The sequence below is a fragment of the Mobula hypostoma genome, chromosome X1, assembly GCF_963921235.1.
Source record: "Mobula hypostoma chromosome X1, sMobHyp1.1, whole genome shotgun sequence".
NCBI classification, from domain to species: Eukaryota; Metazoa; Chordata; class Chondrichthyes; order Myliobatiformes; family Myliobatidae; genus Mobula; species Mobula hypostoma.
The window spans coordinates 34273145-34289316 of NC_086128.1; the positions used below are offsets into that span (position 1 = coordinate 34273145).

At 40.2% G+C, this 16172-nt stretch overlaps 1 protein-coding gene across 4 annotated transcripts in view; it reads right to left on the reverse strand.

Moving 5' to 3' along the window:
- Positions 1-16172, reverse strand: part of LOC134340256 (zinc finger matrin-type protein 3-like) — a 190960-nt gene that overhangs the window by 14616 nt on the left and 160172 nt on the right. For 3 of the 4 annotated variants that reach the window (XM_063037272.1, XM_063037275.1, XM_063037273.1), the window contains exon 2: positions 4949-5212. In XM_063037272.1, the coding sequence (XP_062893342.1) occupies positions 4949-5212 (264 nt within the window). Of the gene's footprint in view, positions 1-2221; positions 2777-4948; positions 5213-16172 lie in introns of those variants that run through there. The other variant, XM_063037274.1, reaches the window with a different exon arrangement.

A 16172-nucleotide genomic window follows, 5' to 3' on the forward strand; every position in this document is an offset into this window, starting at 1 on the left:
GGACTGAAATGTCGACTGTTTATTCCCCTCCATAGATACTGCTTGACTTGCTGAGCTCTTACAGTATTTTGCTGTGTGTTATGACAGCTTGTTGAAAGAATAGTGCACTAACTATGGGGTGCCTTGACCTCCATGTTGATTGGGTTAATCTAGTTGGAAAGGATAGCTACAAAAATGAATTAGTCACGGAGTTACACAACACAGAAAAAAGCCCTTTGGCCCAGCTAGTCCATGCCATCTAAGTTGCCTTCCTGAATTGGTCCCAAGCTTGCATTTGGCCCATATCCCGCTAAAGTCCTCTTAGCAACGTACTTGTCTGAATGTCTCTTAAATGCTATAACTGAACCCACCTCTACCACTTCCTCTGGCAATTGTGTCTCACAAATTTGATAGAGTTTCTTGAAGAGGTGATGAAGAGGATTGATGAAGGTAGGGTGGTAGTTGCCACTATGGATGCTAGCGAGGCCTTTGATGAGGAAATTCTAATCGCATGCAGCATACTAAGACTTACCATGTTTGAATCATGCAATATTAAAATTACAATAAATGAATGTTAAGCAGGAATTATTCACCGATAATGCCACATACTGTTCAACATCTTCTAATCATGGATGGAGAGCTAGGTGAAAAATGTTGCCAAAGCAAACTGCATTATACTCTAACAAATGGAATAAGAGATAACTTTGTAATTCTAATTGTGATGGCAGATAGCTTTAGTAAATTAAATAAAAATATATATAAAATAGTAAGCAGGATTGACGTTAAATCAAAGCCACAAAGAAAGGCTCATGCATAGATGGAAGGAGATCTCATTTGTGCATCCAGCACATTCTGTTCAGCATCTCCCTACTCCTTTGTGCTTTAGTCTGTCAGATGGTCAGTCAGGCCCCCAAAAGAAAAATTGCAGCCTTTGTGCAATTTGCACTAAGTCCCTAATCTTTCTTCACATTTCATTTCTCATTCAAATAGTTTCATGCAGCACACAAAATCTAGAGCCAAGTGATCCAGCTTCCAGTATGCATACAAAATACTGGAGCAGCTCAGCAAGTCAGGCAGTATCTATGGAGGGCAATACAGTCATTATTTCAGTCCAAGGCATTTCATTAGGGCTGGATTTCCTGATGCTCAAGATTTCCAGCATCTGATCAACATGGAGGGAATTGTCTCTTGTTCACAGGCAAAAACCTTTAACCAACGGAATGGACTCCTTTGACACCTGCAGGATTGCAGTGTAATTTTGCTCCTCTGCAGGAAGAGCGACCTTTAGAACTTGTTCTGGAGTGGTCACAACAGGTGCTACTCCAAAACAGGAAGGGTGTCACCTCTCGACTCTTCCCTCGCCCTCATCACTCTGATTTCCAATCAACCCTTTTCACCTGGACCCACCTATCAATTGCGAGCTCTTTCCCCACCTTTCCCTCCTAAATCTTTACACTGGCCATTTCCCTTCTATCCTTTCAGTCTAGATGAATGGCCTTAACCTGAAACTATCCATTTCCTTCCACGGATGCTGCCTGAAACACTGAGTTCCTCCAGTAGCTTTTTGCTTTGCTCCACACTCCTTTGTATCTCCCCTAAAAGACTTACTGTCAGCTGCACTCAAGGGAGCTCCTACTGGCCTAAAATTTCTTTCTCTTGACCTTTCATCCATCTTGATGGGAGACCTCCCAGCTCAGCTCTGTAGGGAAGCCAGTGCATTTGTCATTGTCAAACTGCCTGGCTGAGCATTTTTGAAACTTTCAGGAAACCAAACTATTCCAGTTAAGCTTTGATCTTTAGTATGGTTCAAGGCCTTTTGCCTGAGCCATCCAAGCTAAACATAAAACAAACATCAGTTGCATGTGAATACCTATTGGATTCAATGGATTAGCAATGCCATGGAAAATAAAAATCAATGTTTCCATAAAGTCTATTAGACAAATGCTTCAATATAATGCCAATCTATTCCACTGAACTTGGACACAACTTATCACATCGTTCAGTACATGCAATTACCAAAATCTATAAAAAAAAAGTGCAATTCTAGCTCTCATAAATTGTTTTATTCTGAATGTATTTTTTATAGTCATACTATAAAACATGCACAGCAAAATCTGGTTAATGTGTTTGCTTGATAATTCTAATTAAAAGGATCATTTTGCGTAAGGGGAAAAATCAATCGCTGTAGCTCATTATAATTATCATAGAATATAAATGAAGACACAAACTCAAATATGTGATTTATGAAACATTTACTGCATGGCGTCATTTCAGTAATATGCAATCTTGTGCTGTTTGGATGTGATTGCGAATGAACAGGATTCAGAAGAAAATTGCAATCTCCTGAACCGATGATAAAGGGCTAGAATGTGAGAGAACCAAAAAAATCACGCTGTAAAATTTGAGTCAATTTTATGGCCCCACATTCTATTTGGACATAAAACAATCTTGCTGCTCAAGCACGTTTAGGTGAATGGACGTAGAACATTTTGGTTCCAGTTCAAAATTCATAGCTGTGTTTTACAACTTTGATGCGTGGATGCTGGCACTTCATGCCCATCTCAAGAAACAACTTCAAACCAACCTACCAGTCAAAGTAAAATAACTTAAAGTCTCTTTGCCCATTGTTGAGGTGGAGTAATCCCAGCAAAATGAAGGAAATCTCCAGTAGTATAATCAGAGCAGCAGATTCCCCAGGATAATGTTGGGGAATGCTGGCCAATGCAGAGCACTGAAGTGGCATCTGTCATTCACTAAATCCAGAAGCTTCAGTTGGACAGTACAAGTCCAGAATTCCCTGGAATGGGAATGGATCAATGTATTCAGAATTGCCAGTCATAAGCAAATGATTTCACCTATTTCCCCGACGTTCCTGTAACATGTGCACATTTTTACAGATAATTTATTTTCAATGAGAAAACACTTTCATTAAAGTCACGGACAGAAAAAAGGAATAAAGCATTCAACTGGTGAAATTGCCAAAAGCACATTATCACGTTTAGAACAGTTAAATGATGAAACCTCACCTATTAACAAGCAACTTTAAGTGCATTTCAAATGTGATATTGCATGCAGATTAGTAAACTGTCCTCTTAAATGGTCAAAATCTCCGGTAGGAATGTGTTTATATATTTACAAACCATAAAAATCAGCAAACAAAGGACAAATTGAGAGCTGATGTTACTGGAGCAATTTGGCTGCTTGACTGTTTATTTCTGGACAAGGTTTGCGCAAGGGAATCAGTCATCTAGCTGTAATAATATTCATAGAATTGTATAAACTGAATCTAACAAATCATTAGTGTGCATATTTATTTTTAAATAGCCATAGATTTTCTTACATTGAGAGACAAATAGCATGGTTTGTCTGGCCGAGCTTGTGAATTATGCTCCACCTCTTTAACAGGAGATGAGAATGAATCTGCAGCTTCAAGGAGGCATAGCTGAGGCACAGTGTAATAAAAAGGACATAACTGTTGGAAACGGCAAGTGCAAAATCTTGTCATCATGTGCCACAGTCTGACAGACCATTCTGATTAGAAGCGGGCATGGAGGTTTGATCGCATGGTATTATTGACCATGTGATGTTGCCCACTATTTATAAAGGTTTAAGTGCTGCTCAAAATATTTCAATTCTTCTTTTTTTGCAGAGTACAAAAACCTCATTTCCGAATCAATTATGAATCCAAGTAACAATGGATAACAAATAATTAAGTAAAGATGCAGATAGCAGAATAGTACAGCTGCTCCTCTGAGCTCCAGTGACCTGCTCCTGACTTCTGATGCTGTCTGGATGAGATTTGTAGATTCTCCCATGTGAATGCCTGGGCTTCCTTTCACAGGCAAAAGACACAGGAACTAATGAGTTAATTGGCCATTGTAATTTGCCCCTACTGTGCAGGTGAGTGGTGGAATCTGGGGAGAGTATGGGGATGTGGGAAATATAGAAATGAGAATAGCGTAAATGACTGCATGATGATCATCATGAACGGCCTATTCCTGTGCTGTAAGCTTCTATTCTTGTGATATTCCTATATTAGTGGTCATCAAAAATTACCTTTATAATGTTTAATCAAGGTTTCATCTAATTTTATCTTTTGTCAATAGAGCACATATATTGAAAAATGAGAAAAAATGAATAAAATTAATTTACGTTTCTATTGACTCCCACATGCTGAGTCCCAGAATGTGAGAAACCCCCTCCGATTGCCTGTACTGTAATATACTGTGCACAGTTCAAGCTGATGGCTGAATGGTTCACTCAGGGACTCTGCCTGTGGCTCACCTGCTTTCTTCTTTCCTTCAGCCACTGGTGATAATCATATTCTGTGGATACATTTCCCACTCACCTCTCTCAAAACCTAGATTTGGAACCTTGGCAGTTTACAGAAGAATAAGGGAGATAAACTTCTCAGAACTGAAAGTGGCAGGCAGTTTCCCAGTTGGTGGTCTTCCCCTCTCAACTGGTGCACCGTGCCATTCTGCAACTAGAGTCATGAAGAGGGGCTAGATATAAAGAAACTCTAGGCCACTTCTTAGAATTGAGACATAGCAGGGCAAGGCAAGGCAGAGATGGAAATTAAACAGCCTCACAAGCAAATGATGGGGTAAAGGAGTGACACTTTATTTCAGTGGCACATGTGAGCTCAGAGATGTAACCAATCTTTTCCAACTATGTTCACAGTTAACACTTAAAACTCCCTTCTTTCCAAAGGATAACATAAACCTAACAATTAGCCATCATAATGAATCCTTTAAGGATAGAAACCTTTTCTGGATAGAAAGAGATTGCAAGAAATTATCAACAGGGATAACAGCCATTCTCACATACATGATTAATACCGTGACAGTAAACCATATTTCTCTCTGACGGTAGCTCACCTAAGTGGGTTGCTTCTGTTAAAGGATGAACCACATGCTGTGGTTTATGGGAAATAACTTCTACTCAGCATACCTTGTTCCAACCTTACCTTGGCTTGTGGGCATTTTTCCATTCTGAAGCTTTTTAAGTCGTTTTTGGTGGGATTTACCATTGTAGTGGATCTGGGCCTGGGCAGCGGAGTTCAGCTGAATGTTACAGACCCCACAAAGAGTGAAAGTCTGGAGTTTTCTTTCTCGCTTCTGCGTGCCGTCTGCAGTAACAGATTGCAACTCTGTGACGTCTTCATTCACCGAGGAAGCATCAGCATCACCACTTTCAGGGGGCAGAGGAGGGCTTAATGGCCGTTTCATACCTTTAAAAAGAGAGGTCATTAACTGCTTTTGAGCACCAAAAGATTTTCTGTCGGCTTTCAAACCAAATGTTTCTTCTTTTAAAATAGGACCCAAAAAACTAATTATATTCTCAATTTTATCACTGGAATTTAGAATCAGACAAAGTAAGGTTTTTAGTCCAATCATGTATGGCCCCTGCCTGGAACTGCCCTAAGGAAACAAGTCATCTAGCCTCTCTAATATTCCTGTCTGTATGAATCTATTTTCCTTGAAACTAAATTGGGATACAGTATAATAGAACATCACTATCTCACCAGATCTTCCTCATCATTCCAGCTGATCACCTTGAACTTGAAATGCTATTTTTAAGCAAGGTATGGAAAGATGAATCAAAGTGATAATTCCTGCTAAACACATTTTTTATATTAATTTTTATTATATATGTGCATTATCTTGCAAATTGCAGTGGGCAATGCAAACGGCAATAAAAGATAATGAAGTGTTTAGGCCTCCCAATCGAATGCTAAACACTTCATATAAATTTATTCTTGGTTGGATTTACAGTAGTAATGGGGCCAGAAGTAATATGGGCTAATAAAGTGCCAGAAGCGGAATGAACCATTAAACCCTTTCCCATATTCCTGAATGTGGCAGCTGAAAAGTGTTCACATCTGGAGAAGGTATATTAGGAATTACAGGGCCAGAAGGGGATTCACAGTGAATCGGCAGTGAGAGATACTGTATATCTGTACCTCCAAAAGACTAGCATGAGAGAATTGGCATTGAACCAAATGTTACGGGCCACTGACAGAAACAAAAAATAGGATTCGGAACTCAAATTTATTTTTCTGTTTCAGTTTTATTGTGATATGCCATGTTAATCCACCGGTGAGCTTTCAGCAACAATATCAATGTAATACAATTTACCAACACTGCTTTTAGCTGGTTTCAGTGCTTTCGCTTTAATCTTTTGACAAATAAATATCTTATGAATGGGAACTGTAAACTAAGTTCTAATATTTCAAGGTGTTAGTCTTATTTGTGCACTAATTACATATTGCTATTTAATAGAATATAAATCTTCTGGGCATTTGTGGAGCATTCTTTAATTTAGTGTGAATGGAAAAGGTAATTAATATGTAAACATGCTGGGCATTTTTGTTAAATAGTAATTGATAAAATAACAAGCCAGAAATTACATTCAAAAACACTTTCACAGCATCCAATCCCATTGGAATAGTACCTTCTGTACTGTTGCATTTGGCTAATGATAGATAAATGGAAAACAAATCAATCTTCAGTGACAGTACTTTATTGAAAGCTGCTGTTTGTGTCCAAGTGTTCATAGAACAAGGGTGGAAGCAGGCTGAAAAGGCAGTGGGGAGGAAGGGTGAGGAGATGGAGGAAAAGACAGCGGGAGACGGTGATACAGGGAAAGACTGAGATGATCAAATGAAGAAATTCATTAGACGTGAGACACAATGCCATTGAAATATGAGTCTTGGTGTGTGAAGCAAGGTTGGTTGGGTGGACATCTGAATATTTTCACTCATGAGATAAGGGAGCAATTTCAAAAAAGGAGTTGACCACTTAACATTGAGATGAGGCAAGCATTTTTCTAAAAGACTTCTGCAGCTTTGGAATTCTTGAGGTCTGAGAGAGATGGAAGCTGAGTTGGTTAGATAGATTCTTACACTTCATAGGAATCAAGGGTTACAGGGAATATACAAGGTCAGCCATGAGGGGCTGCATGATCATTTCTGCTCCAACTTGTTATGAAATGGTAAAACCACACTTGGGGTAGTGGATTTTTTTTTTGTCTCTATATAGAAAAGATTTACTTGATATAGAGGGACCTCAGTGAAGATTTACAGGACTGGTACTAGAGATGGTAGCTTTGCCACATGAGGAAAAATTGGACAACATTCTTTAGTTAAAAAGAAAGAAAGGAGATATCATTGAAATTTAAAAGGACTTGACAAGCTAGATGCAGGAAGGGTGGTTCTCCTGACCAAGGAGACTAGAACTGGGTAGGACAGTTTATAAGTGATAATTCATTTGGGACTGAGGTGAGGAGAAATTCCTTCACTTAGAAGGTGGTGGGCCTTTGAAATGTTCTACTTCAGTCAGTTGTGAAAGTCTAGCCATTGAGTTTATTCAAAAAGATTTCTGGGCATTAAGGGAATCAGAGATATAGGGATAGTGTTAGAAAACAGTACTGAAGTAAAGGTCAGTTAAGATCTTGATGAATAGTGAAGCAGCTTCAAAGAGCCATAGAACCTATTCCTGATCCTCTTACTTATATTCTTATGTAAAAGAACATTGAGCAAACTGAAAAGGTTTTAGATCTATGTAATACCTTCTAAATCCCTTTCAGAATGAGTAACTTGTAAGATGCAAGCACTGATGTAATGCAGGAGAAGGAGGAAAGTATAATCAGAGCACCTACGTTAGTCCACAAGAGTGACCCAGATCTTCCTGTTGTCTGTCACATGAACTCTCACTTTGATCTATCAGTCCGTGGCTTTGTGTACTGTTAAAATGAGGCCCAAGACTAGAGTCAGGGACAATCCCTCATCTTCCATCTGGGCGCAATGTAGTCTCTGGGTTCAGCAGTGAATTCTACACCTTTCAGATAACTTGATTTCTGTCTGTATCAGTCACTAGTCTGCGATTTTGACTCTGTTTGTTTGTTTTTCACCTTCTATGCTCTGGGAGTCAGGGACATGCACAGCCTGATCTTCCAGGCATGACTTTCTGCTCTGCATTTTGCAACTCCTACATTCTTTTCTCTATGTTCTCACTCTTAATTGCACCCATTCACCCACTGTCCTGATAACTTTGTTTACAGCCTACCCCCGTAGTTTTACCCTATCAAAGACATCCCCCTTCCCATCAGCCCTGCAACTTAATAAGCTTGCTTCTCAGTTCTAATTAAGGGTCTTCAATCTGAAATATTGACTCTGTTTCTCTTACCAATTGTGTGGCCTGACTGGCTGAGTATTTCCAGCATTTTCTGCTTTTATTTTAGATTTACAGCTTCTGCTGTTTTATTGTTCATTTTCAGGTACAATTAGAGCATTGAAGAATGACATTTCTTAGCAGAGCAGAAATATAGGAAATAGGAAGGGACATGCTGAATAGTCAGGGAGGGGCATGTTTGTATAAATGAGTAGGAGTGGTCAGTGTGGGAAAACGGTAACAAGGACATTGAGAAAGGCAGCGAAGGGTGGAATGAAGTGCCTGCATATGGATTTTTATTTTCAGCTTGATGGGTACATTTCCTGTTCTATATTTCATGTGTGAATTTGAACTTATTGCTTTTAACATTTTGAATGCAACTTTGACTTTCACATTTTAATTCAAATGTGGCGTAAATTTTCCAGAATACTCGACCTGTCACATTTCATTAGGTAACCTAACCTCACACTGACAGACTCGCCTACAGGTGCAAGTCCAATTGCAACCAAGCATTAACTTCTAATGATTTCCTGCTGACCACTGAGCTATCTGAGCTCGCTTCACACTTGCCTGCGGACTACACTCCATCTTCCAGCACAGTTCTCCTCTGGGAGGGTGACCTCTGTCAGACTGGCAAGGCCCCTTTGTCCAGCTTTGTGCCTATGCTCCTAGACAGTCTTGTCCTTAGGCTCACTGGCTTTCATAGCTATTGCTGGGCTTTATCTTTAACATTAGAACAATATAGGAATAGGCTCTTCAGCCCACAATGTCCATGATGAACATGATATCAAATTAAACCAAACCTCTTCTGCCTGCACACGATCCATATCCCTCCATTCCCTGCACATTCAGGAGCCTATTTAAACACCTCTTAAATGCTACAAACGTATCTTTTTCCATCATTACCCCATTTCAGGCACTTTGTTTGTCACTTTGACCACTCTGCATAATAATTAACTTTGTTTTTGTTCTAATTGTAATTTTTCTAGCAAAAATTGTATGTAATTTAAAGAATTTGTCTATCTTGTGAATGTTGTGTATCTGATGCAATGTACCTGTGATGCTGCTTCAAGCAAGCTTTTCATTACACCTGTACTTTTGCATATAAAACTTTATTTATCCCGAAAGAAATCATTGTTGCAAGGTTGGTCAGTCAGAAATATATACTTAGCATACAATATGATGATCAACTTGACCTTGTGACTACCACAGTGTGTGAAAAAAAACTTGCCCTTAACCTTTCCCCCTCTAACTATAAATGCATGTCCTCTAATATTTGACATTTCCACACTGGGAAAAAAAGACTTTCTGACTAAAGTATCTATGCCTCTCATAACTTTATAAACTTCTATCAGGTCTCTGCTCAGCCTCCAATTTTCTTGAGAAAAGAACTCTAGTTTCTCCAACATTCACAAAACTGAAAAACCATTGAATACAATAATATAACATGAATATAAATACAACGTTCAAAGTATGTTTATTACCAGATTACATTTATGCCACCATCTCTACCCTGAGGTTCATTTTCATGTGGGCTTTCATAGTAGAACAAAAAAACACAACAGAATCAATAAAAAAACATACACAACAAAGATGGATAAACAAACAATGTGCAAAAGGAGACAAACTGCAAATACAAAAAGAGGGAAAAAAAACAAAATAATTTAAAAATAAATAAATAAATAAATAAATAATATCAAGAATGAGCTGTAGAGTACTTGAAAGTGAATCCATAGGTTGTGGAATCAGTTCAGTATTGGGGTGAGTGAAATTATCCCCACTGGTTCAAGAGCCGGATGTTGAGGGGTAATAATTATTCCTGAACCTGGTGATGTGGGACCTGAGGCTACTGTGCCTCCTTCTTCATGGAAGCAGTGAGAAGAGAGCATAGCCTTGATGGTGAGGGTCTTTGATAACTTATGCTACTTTTCTATGCCAGCACTCCTTGTAGATGTGCTCAATGTTTTCTTAAAGGAATATGTAATGCTAAATAATACACTTAGAAGTAATTAATTACATTTAAACTAACTGGATGAAATCATTCAAACTACCTACTCTTCTCCCAGCAGCTGTCCCTTCCCATTTATTTCAATGAGGCACTCATTTTTGTGCCAGATGTAGCCTGTGCACATTCTGCTCTCTCAGCCGGATATGGAGTAAATCTGAGGAAGTTTGGACTCCACAGGGAGACAACCACCGCAGTACAGATCATGCCCTGAGGCTAATACATCACCGGAACGGAAGGGTGCACCTCCAGCTGATCCTGGTGGATCTGCCAGCTTTAAAGTAGAAGACCAACCACAAAGCGTTATTAAGATAAACAACGGTTACCACAGCACTGGAATGAAGCTTTCCATCCCATTTCTTATCCTGAAAGCAGTCTATGATATGAGAAAACCGAGAGAGTGGCTGCAAAAAATGCAATTACTTTTGCCAATTAATATTTAAATGAAATTGAAAAAAGTCCTATATTTTGTAAAACACAATGGATTTGTTGTAAGCAACTGAAAGTAACATTCAATAGCCAGAGCAAAAATTATGCTTTTTTCATTTCAGAATTTCTTTCCATTTTTAGTTGCTTTGATCCAGATCATTTCCATTCTGTTTTAAAAGTCACTCTTTCACTCCATAATCTTGGCCTACAGAAAATGTGGTGTTCCAACACAGTCAGCATTCAAAGGGACTGTTGCATTTACTTGTATTTTTTCAACACTTCAAAGGCTCAATTCCTTTTTGAAAACCTTTCACATGATAAATATGATGACAATTGATGTGAACAGGATAGATTCAAATATATTTTCCAGTAGTCTTTCAAGCAGATAATTTTGTTCTAGTCATTATCAGATAAAGCAAGCAACACAAAGCTGAATCTTCCACAGATATCATGCAATTTCATAGAATTTTACAGGACAGAAACAGGTCATTTGGTCTGACATCTGTCTGCCAGTGTTTATGTTCCATACAAATGCCCTCTGCGTAGTCACAACTTCCAATTACTTTTCCTCATATTTAACTTCACTTTCAATCCATCTATGTTCAGTGCTGCAACTATTTGATATGCTTAGGAGTTCTGTTTTACATTCACAGGAGAGACACAACATGGAAACAGGCCCTTCAGCCCACAGTCTGTACTGACCACCAGGCACCCATTTTTATAGTAATTCTATCCTGACTTATTTCATTCTCTCCACATTCTAATCAACTCCCCTGCTCCCATATATACACACTTGAGAAAACTTACAGTAGCCAATTAATCTACCAATCCATGCAATTTTGGAAAGTCGGAAGAAACTGGAGCAGCCACATTGTCACAGGGAAAATGTGCACAGACAGCACCAGAGACTGGGATGGAGCCCGGATCACAGAAACTGTAAGACAGGAGCTCTACTAGCTGTGCCACACCGTTGTTTGGTTACAGATGATCATCCTGATATCTCATTGGATTTATGTTACTATACCACACTCAAGGGCTATTGCTTTCACACTCCACAATGTGGAAGCATCTTCTATTAACTTTATAAAACCTGTTTGTAATGTATCGGCCTCCATCAGGTCAATTTACTTGGTTGCCTTTATTAAAAGTAATGAAGAGTCAAGGCAAATAGTAAATAGTAAACCCTAAGTCTGGATTTGACCAAAAATCAGTCAGTTAGCAAAGGCAACAACATCCACTCATCATCCCACTCATAAGTCAATAGTGATTAGTCTACAAGTTCTAATGCAGTGGTTGTTATTAGACACTCCACAGTGCTGCAGAAGTTAGGGTGGCAGAAAGTTTGCGAGAAGGGCATAGAGAAAGAGAGAGAGAGGGGGGTAGAAAATGAAATTCTTACATAGTGAAGCTGTAATTTGGGTAATATACGTATTATACATACAAGGGAAAATAAAACAGTATGCAGATAGCTAAGTCGTTCTCACAATCAGTGGATCAAATCATTGCCTAGTTGGGAATGCTTGTGGATAATTAAACAGTTCATGGGATAAAGAGTTGCCAAGACAATGTCAGGGCCAGGTTGGTTAGTGTTGACAGGAAAATTAAAGCATGAGCAACTATGCTCTACCAGAGTGAGCAGTAGAAGGTCTATTTGGCTTTCTTCTGAGATCTCCACATCACAGAAGTCAGTCTTTAACCAATTTGGTTCACTGAGAACACTGGACACACCAAAGGCTATGGGTCCAGGGAATATCCCTGCTGGAATACTGAAGACTTATTCTCTAGAACTAGATGTACTTCTGCCCGGGTTGTTTCCAGTAGAGTTATAATCCAGGCACCTACCCAGGATGGAAAATTGCCCAGGGATGGCCTGTTTTCAAAAGCAAGACAAATCCAATTTGGCTAATTTTGTCCAGTCTATTTTCAATGAATAGTAAAGCGACAGAAAGCATTGTCAACAGAGCTGCCAAATGGCACTCATTCACCAATAACCTACTTATTGATGCAGATGCTGGAATCTGGAGAATAAAACAAACTGCTGGGAGAGCTCAATGGGTCAAGCAGCATCTGTGGAGACTTTGACAAGGTTGGGATTGGTGCAGAGTGAATGGAGGAGGAGTAAGGTTTGAGTAGTCGAGAGGAGTGGAAAAGTCACAGTTTTGACAAGGTTGGGATTAGCGAATTTGATGTGGTTTGTCTCCAAAGACGCTACTTGACCCACAACATCCCTCTAGTAGTTTGGCATTTGTTTCTTGATGTCCAGTTTACGTATCACCAGAACCATTTGGCTCTAAACTTCGTCACAAATTTGGTCAAAGTACAGATCAATGAGCCGAATTCCAGAGACAGTGTTATGTTTGTGGTACTGGGAGGCCAGGTGGCCGTGAATAACACACATGAGAGACAGAGAGGTGAGGAACAAATGTGTATCTGTTTATTTTGCTTGTAAGTCATCTACCCAGAATGCCTTTTCGCATTATGTTCAGTACGTAACACACAGGGAAGCTTGAAAGCAACCTGTAAGGGTCGAAATATACATGAATACATAACATATTACTCTCCCCTTATTTTAAATGTTTCTTCCCCTTCTCATACACAGACCAGCTGCTAAACTTTTAGCATTCATTGGAGTATAACTCTTCTCGGGCTTCCAGCTGGGTACAGGTATCGAATTTAACCTACGCAATGATTAAAAGCGACGAATATTGCGGCGAACTTCCTCCCTATAGAGGAAGGTGAAAAAGGATCTAGTGCCTTCCTGGTGTATCCGACATACAAGTCTCTGGAAGCTCGAGAAGAGTTAATAAGTTATATATGCCAGACAGCACTAGATCCTCTTTTATTCAATAAAGTAATCATTAAGTTCAACCAGCAACAAAAATATTTTTTTCTAAACTCGGGAAAGAGAGTAACTGCCTCTATTCCCAGACATAACCCTGGGGATTATTCAGTCCCACGTGATGAGGGTTAGTCATTAAACTAGAGATTCAATCTGTCTGGAGGCTGCCTGTTCCTGTGAGGGTAGTTTCAACCTGGGAATGACGCCAAAGTCATTTTATCTCTTGGTGATGTATGTATAGATCTTGTCTTGGGTACTGCATTGTCAGCATGGGGCACCTCAGAAAGCACTAGTGATGGGGGAGCACTGGCTGTGTCACTTGATCTTAACAGAGGTTCTGCAGTAGTTGTCTCAGAATCCTCTCCCATTTTTACAACTGGATCTGGGTTGGTCAGTCTGTGTTGGTTTTCAGTAGTCTCAGATTGGGCAACAGCTGATCAACATCTCTCCCCTAGATGTTGTGGTTACTTATTTCCACTGTGTATGACACAGGACCAGTTTGTGCCTCCACCATCACAGGTATCCACTTTGTTTCAGAGATGTAGTTTTGGGCAAGTACTCTCTCCTGCTGCGAAATGTCTGTACTTTGTTTTGGCACATCTCTCTGCTTGGGTTTTCTGTTCATTTAGCACAATCTGTTTTGTGTTTGTGAGGTCAAGCCAGGTGCAAAGCTGTCTTTTCATCAGTGCAGTGGCTGGAGCCATTTTGATGGTGGCGTGAGGTGTGTTGTAATACGTCATTAAGAAAGTGCCAAGACACTGATTGAGGGATCCACTTCCCACTGAAGTCTTGAGGATTTGTTTCATTGTTTGTATGAATTGTTCAGCAAGGTCATTAGTGACTGGATGATACGGTGCTGACTTGATGTGCTGAATACAGTTTGCTTCTATAAATGCTTTGAACATTTCAGACATGCGTTGTAGGTCATTGTCACTTATAAGCTATTGAGGAAGCCCAAAACAGCTAAAGATGGAACATAGCTCCCCAGTTCATTTTTCAGATGTAGTGCTATTCATGATGGCAGCCTCAGGCTATTTGTGGTGTGCATCTACTACAACTGAGAACATGTAGCCTTCTACAGGTCCTGCAAAATCTGTGACTCCTCTGCCACGATTCTTCAGGCCATTCCCATGGATGCCAAGGAGCAAGTTGAGAAACATTTCTCACTCGCTGACGATGTGGGCATGCTTTGGCCTTTTCATTGGTTACGTCGTGTCCTGGCCACCAGAAGTAGCAGTGTGCAGTTTCTTTCATGTACACTACACCACAATGCCTGCATGTAGTTCATCAAGCTGTGCTTTCTTAACGGTGGAGGAGTGACAACGCGGTGGCCCAATTGTAAACATGCTGCTTGAACAGTGAGCTCCTTCCATCGAGCCTGCTAAGGTTTCAATTCTATGGTTGGCCCTCCTTTCCATGTGAGTTACCATGTCCAGCACTTGTGTAGAACAGAGTCAGTACGTGTCTGCTTCTGGATGTGCCACAGTTATCCGAGTTGTAGATGCATCCTTCAAGTAAAAGGCCTCTTTTGGGGATGGCTCTGGAGCTGTAACAGCGAAGGGGAGTCTGGATAGTCCATCAGCATTTGGATGCTGCTCAGACCTCCTCTACCTTGTATCATACTGTTGTGCAGATAGTGACAGAGCCCGACATTGCATTCGATTAGCAGCCAGGGAAGGAATGCCCAACATGTGGACCAAAAATTGACGTCACGGAGTGATCTGTCAGTACTGCAAATTGTCGATCAAAGAGGAATTGATGGAATTTGTTAACTCCAAAGACCATTGCGAGTTCTTCCTGCTCAATCTGGGCATAGTGGCTTTCTGCCTTGCTTAATATCCTTGATGTGAAAGCCATTGGACGCTCTTCACCTGCAGGCATGATGTGTGAGGTAACTACCCCCACACCGTAGGGTGATGAGTCACAGACCTACTGTATGGGCAATGACTGGTTGAAGTGTGTGAGTGCTTCAGATTGTGACAAAACTAACTTGACACTTTCTAGAAGCCTCTTCACGGTGGTCTGTCCACTGCCAGTGTGTTGATTTATTAGATGTCTATGATGTGCTTTCAGCATGCTAGCTTGGTTAGGAACAAACTTTGCATAGTATGTTAGTAGTCTTAAGAAAGATCTTAATTGACTTGTGTGGTGATGGAGTCTCCACTATTTCCTTCCCCTTTGCCTTGTGAAGCCATGGGCTGTTGATCACATGGCCCAAATATTCAATCGATGGTTCAAAGAACTCGTGCTTTTCCTTCTGGATCCTTAGTCCACATTCCTTGAGTCTTTGTAGTGCAGCATCCAAGTTTTGTAAGTGCTGGAGTTCATTTTTCCCAGTAAGGAGCAAGTCAACCAAATAGCATTGTACCCCTGTCAACCCGCTCAGGATCTGGTCCATTGCTCGCTGGAAAAGTGCAGGAGCCCAGGTGGTGCCAAATGGAAACTTTCGATACCTGAACATTCCTTTGTAAGTCACCATGGTCAACAGTTCCTGTGACTCTGGCTCCAAATGCATCCACAAATATGCTTGACACAAGTCAATCTTGGTAAATATCTGTCCTCCGGCCTATACTGCAAAAGGGTCATCAATGAGGGGAAGAGGGTATTGTTCAGCTGTAGGAGCCAATCTAATGGTTACCTTGAAGCCTCCACAAAGCCTTAAAGACCCATCCCTTTTTAGGACAGGAACCACTGGAGTTGTCTACTTACTTACACACACTGGTTCCAATACCTTATTCTCGACCAG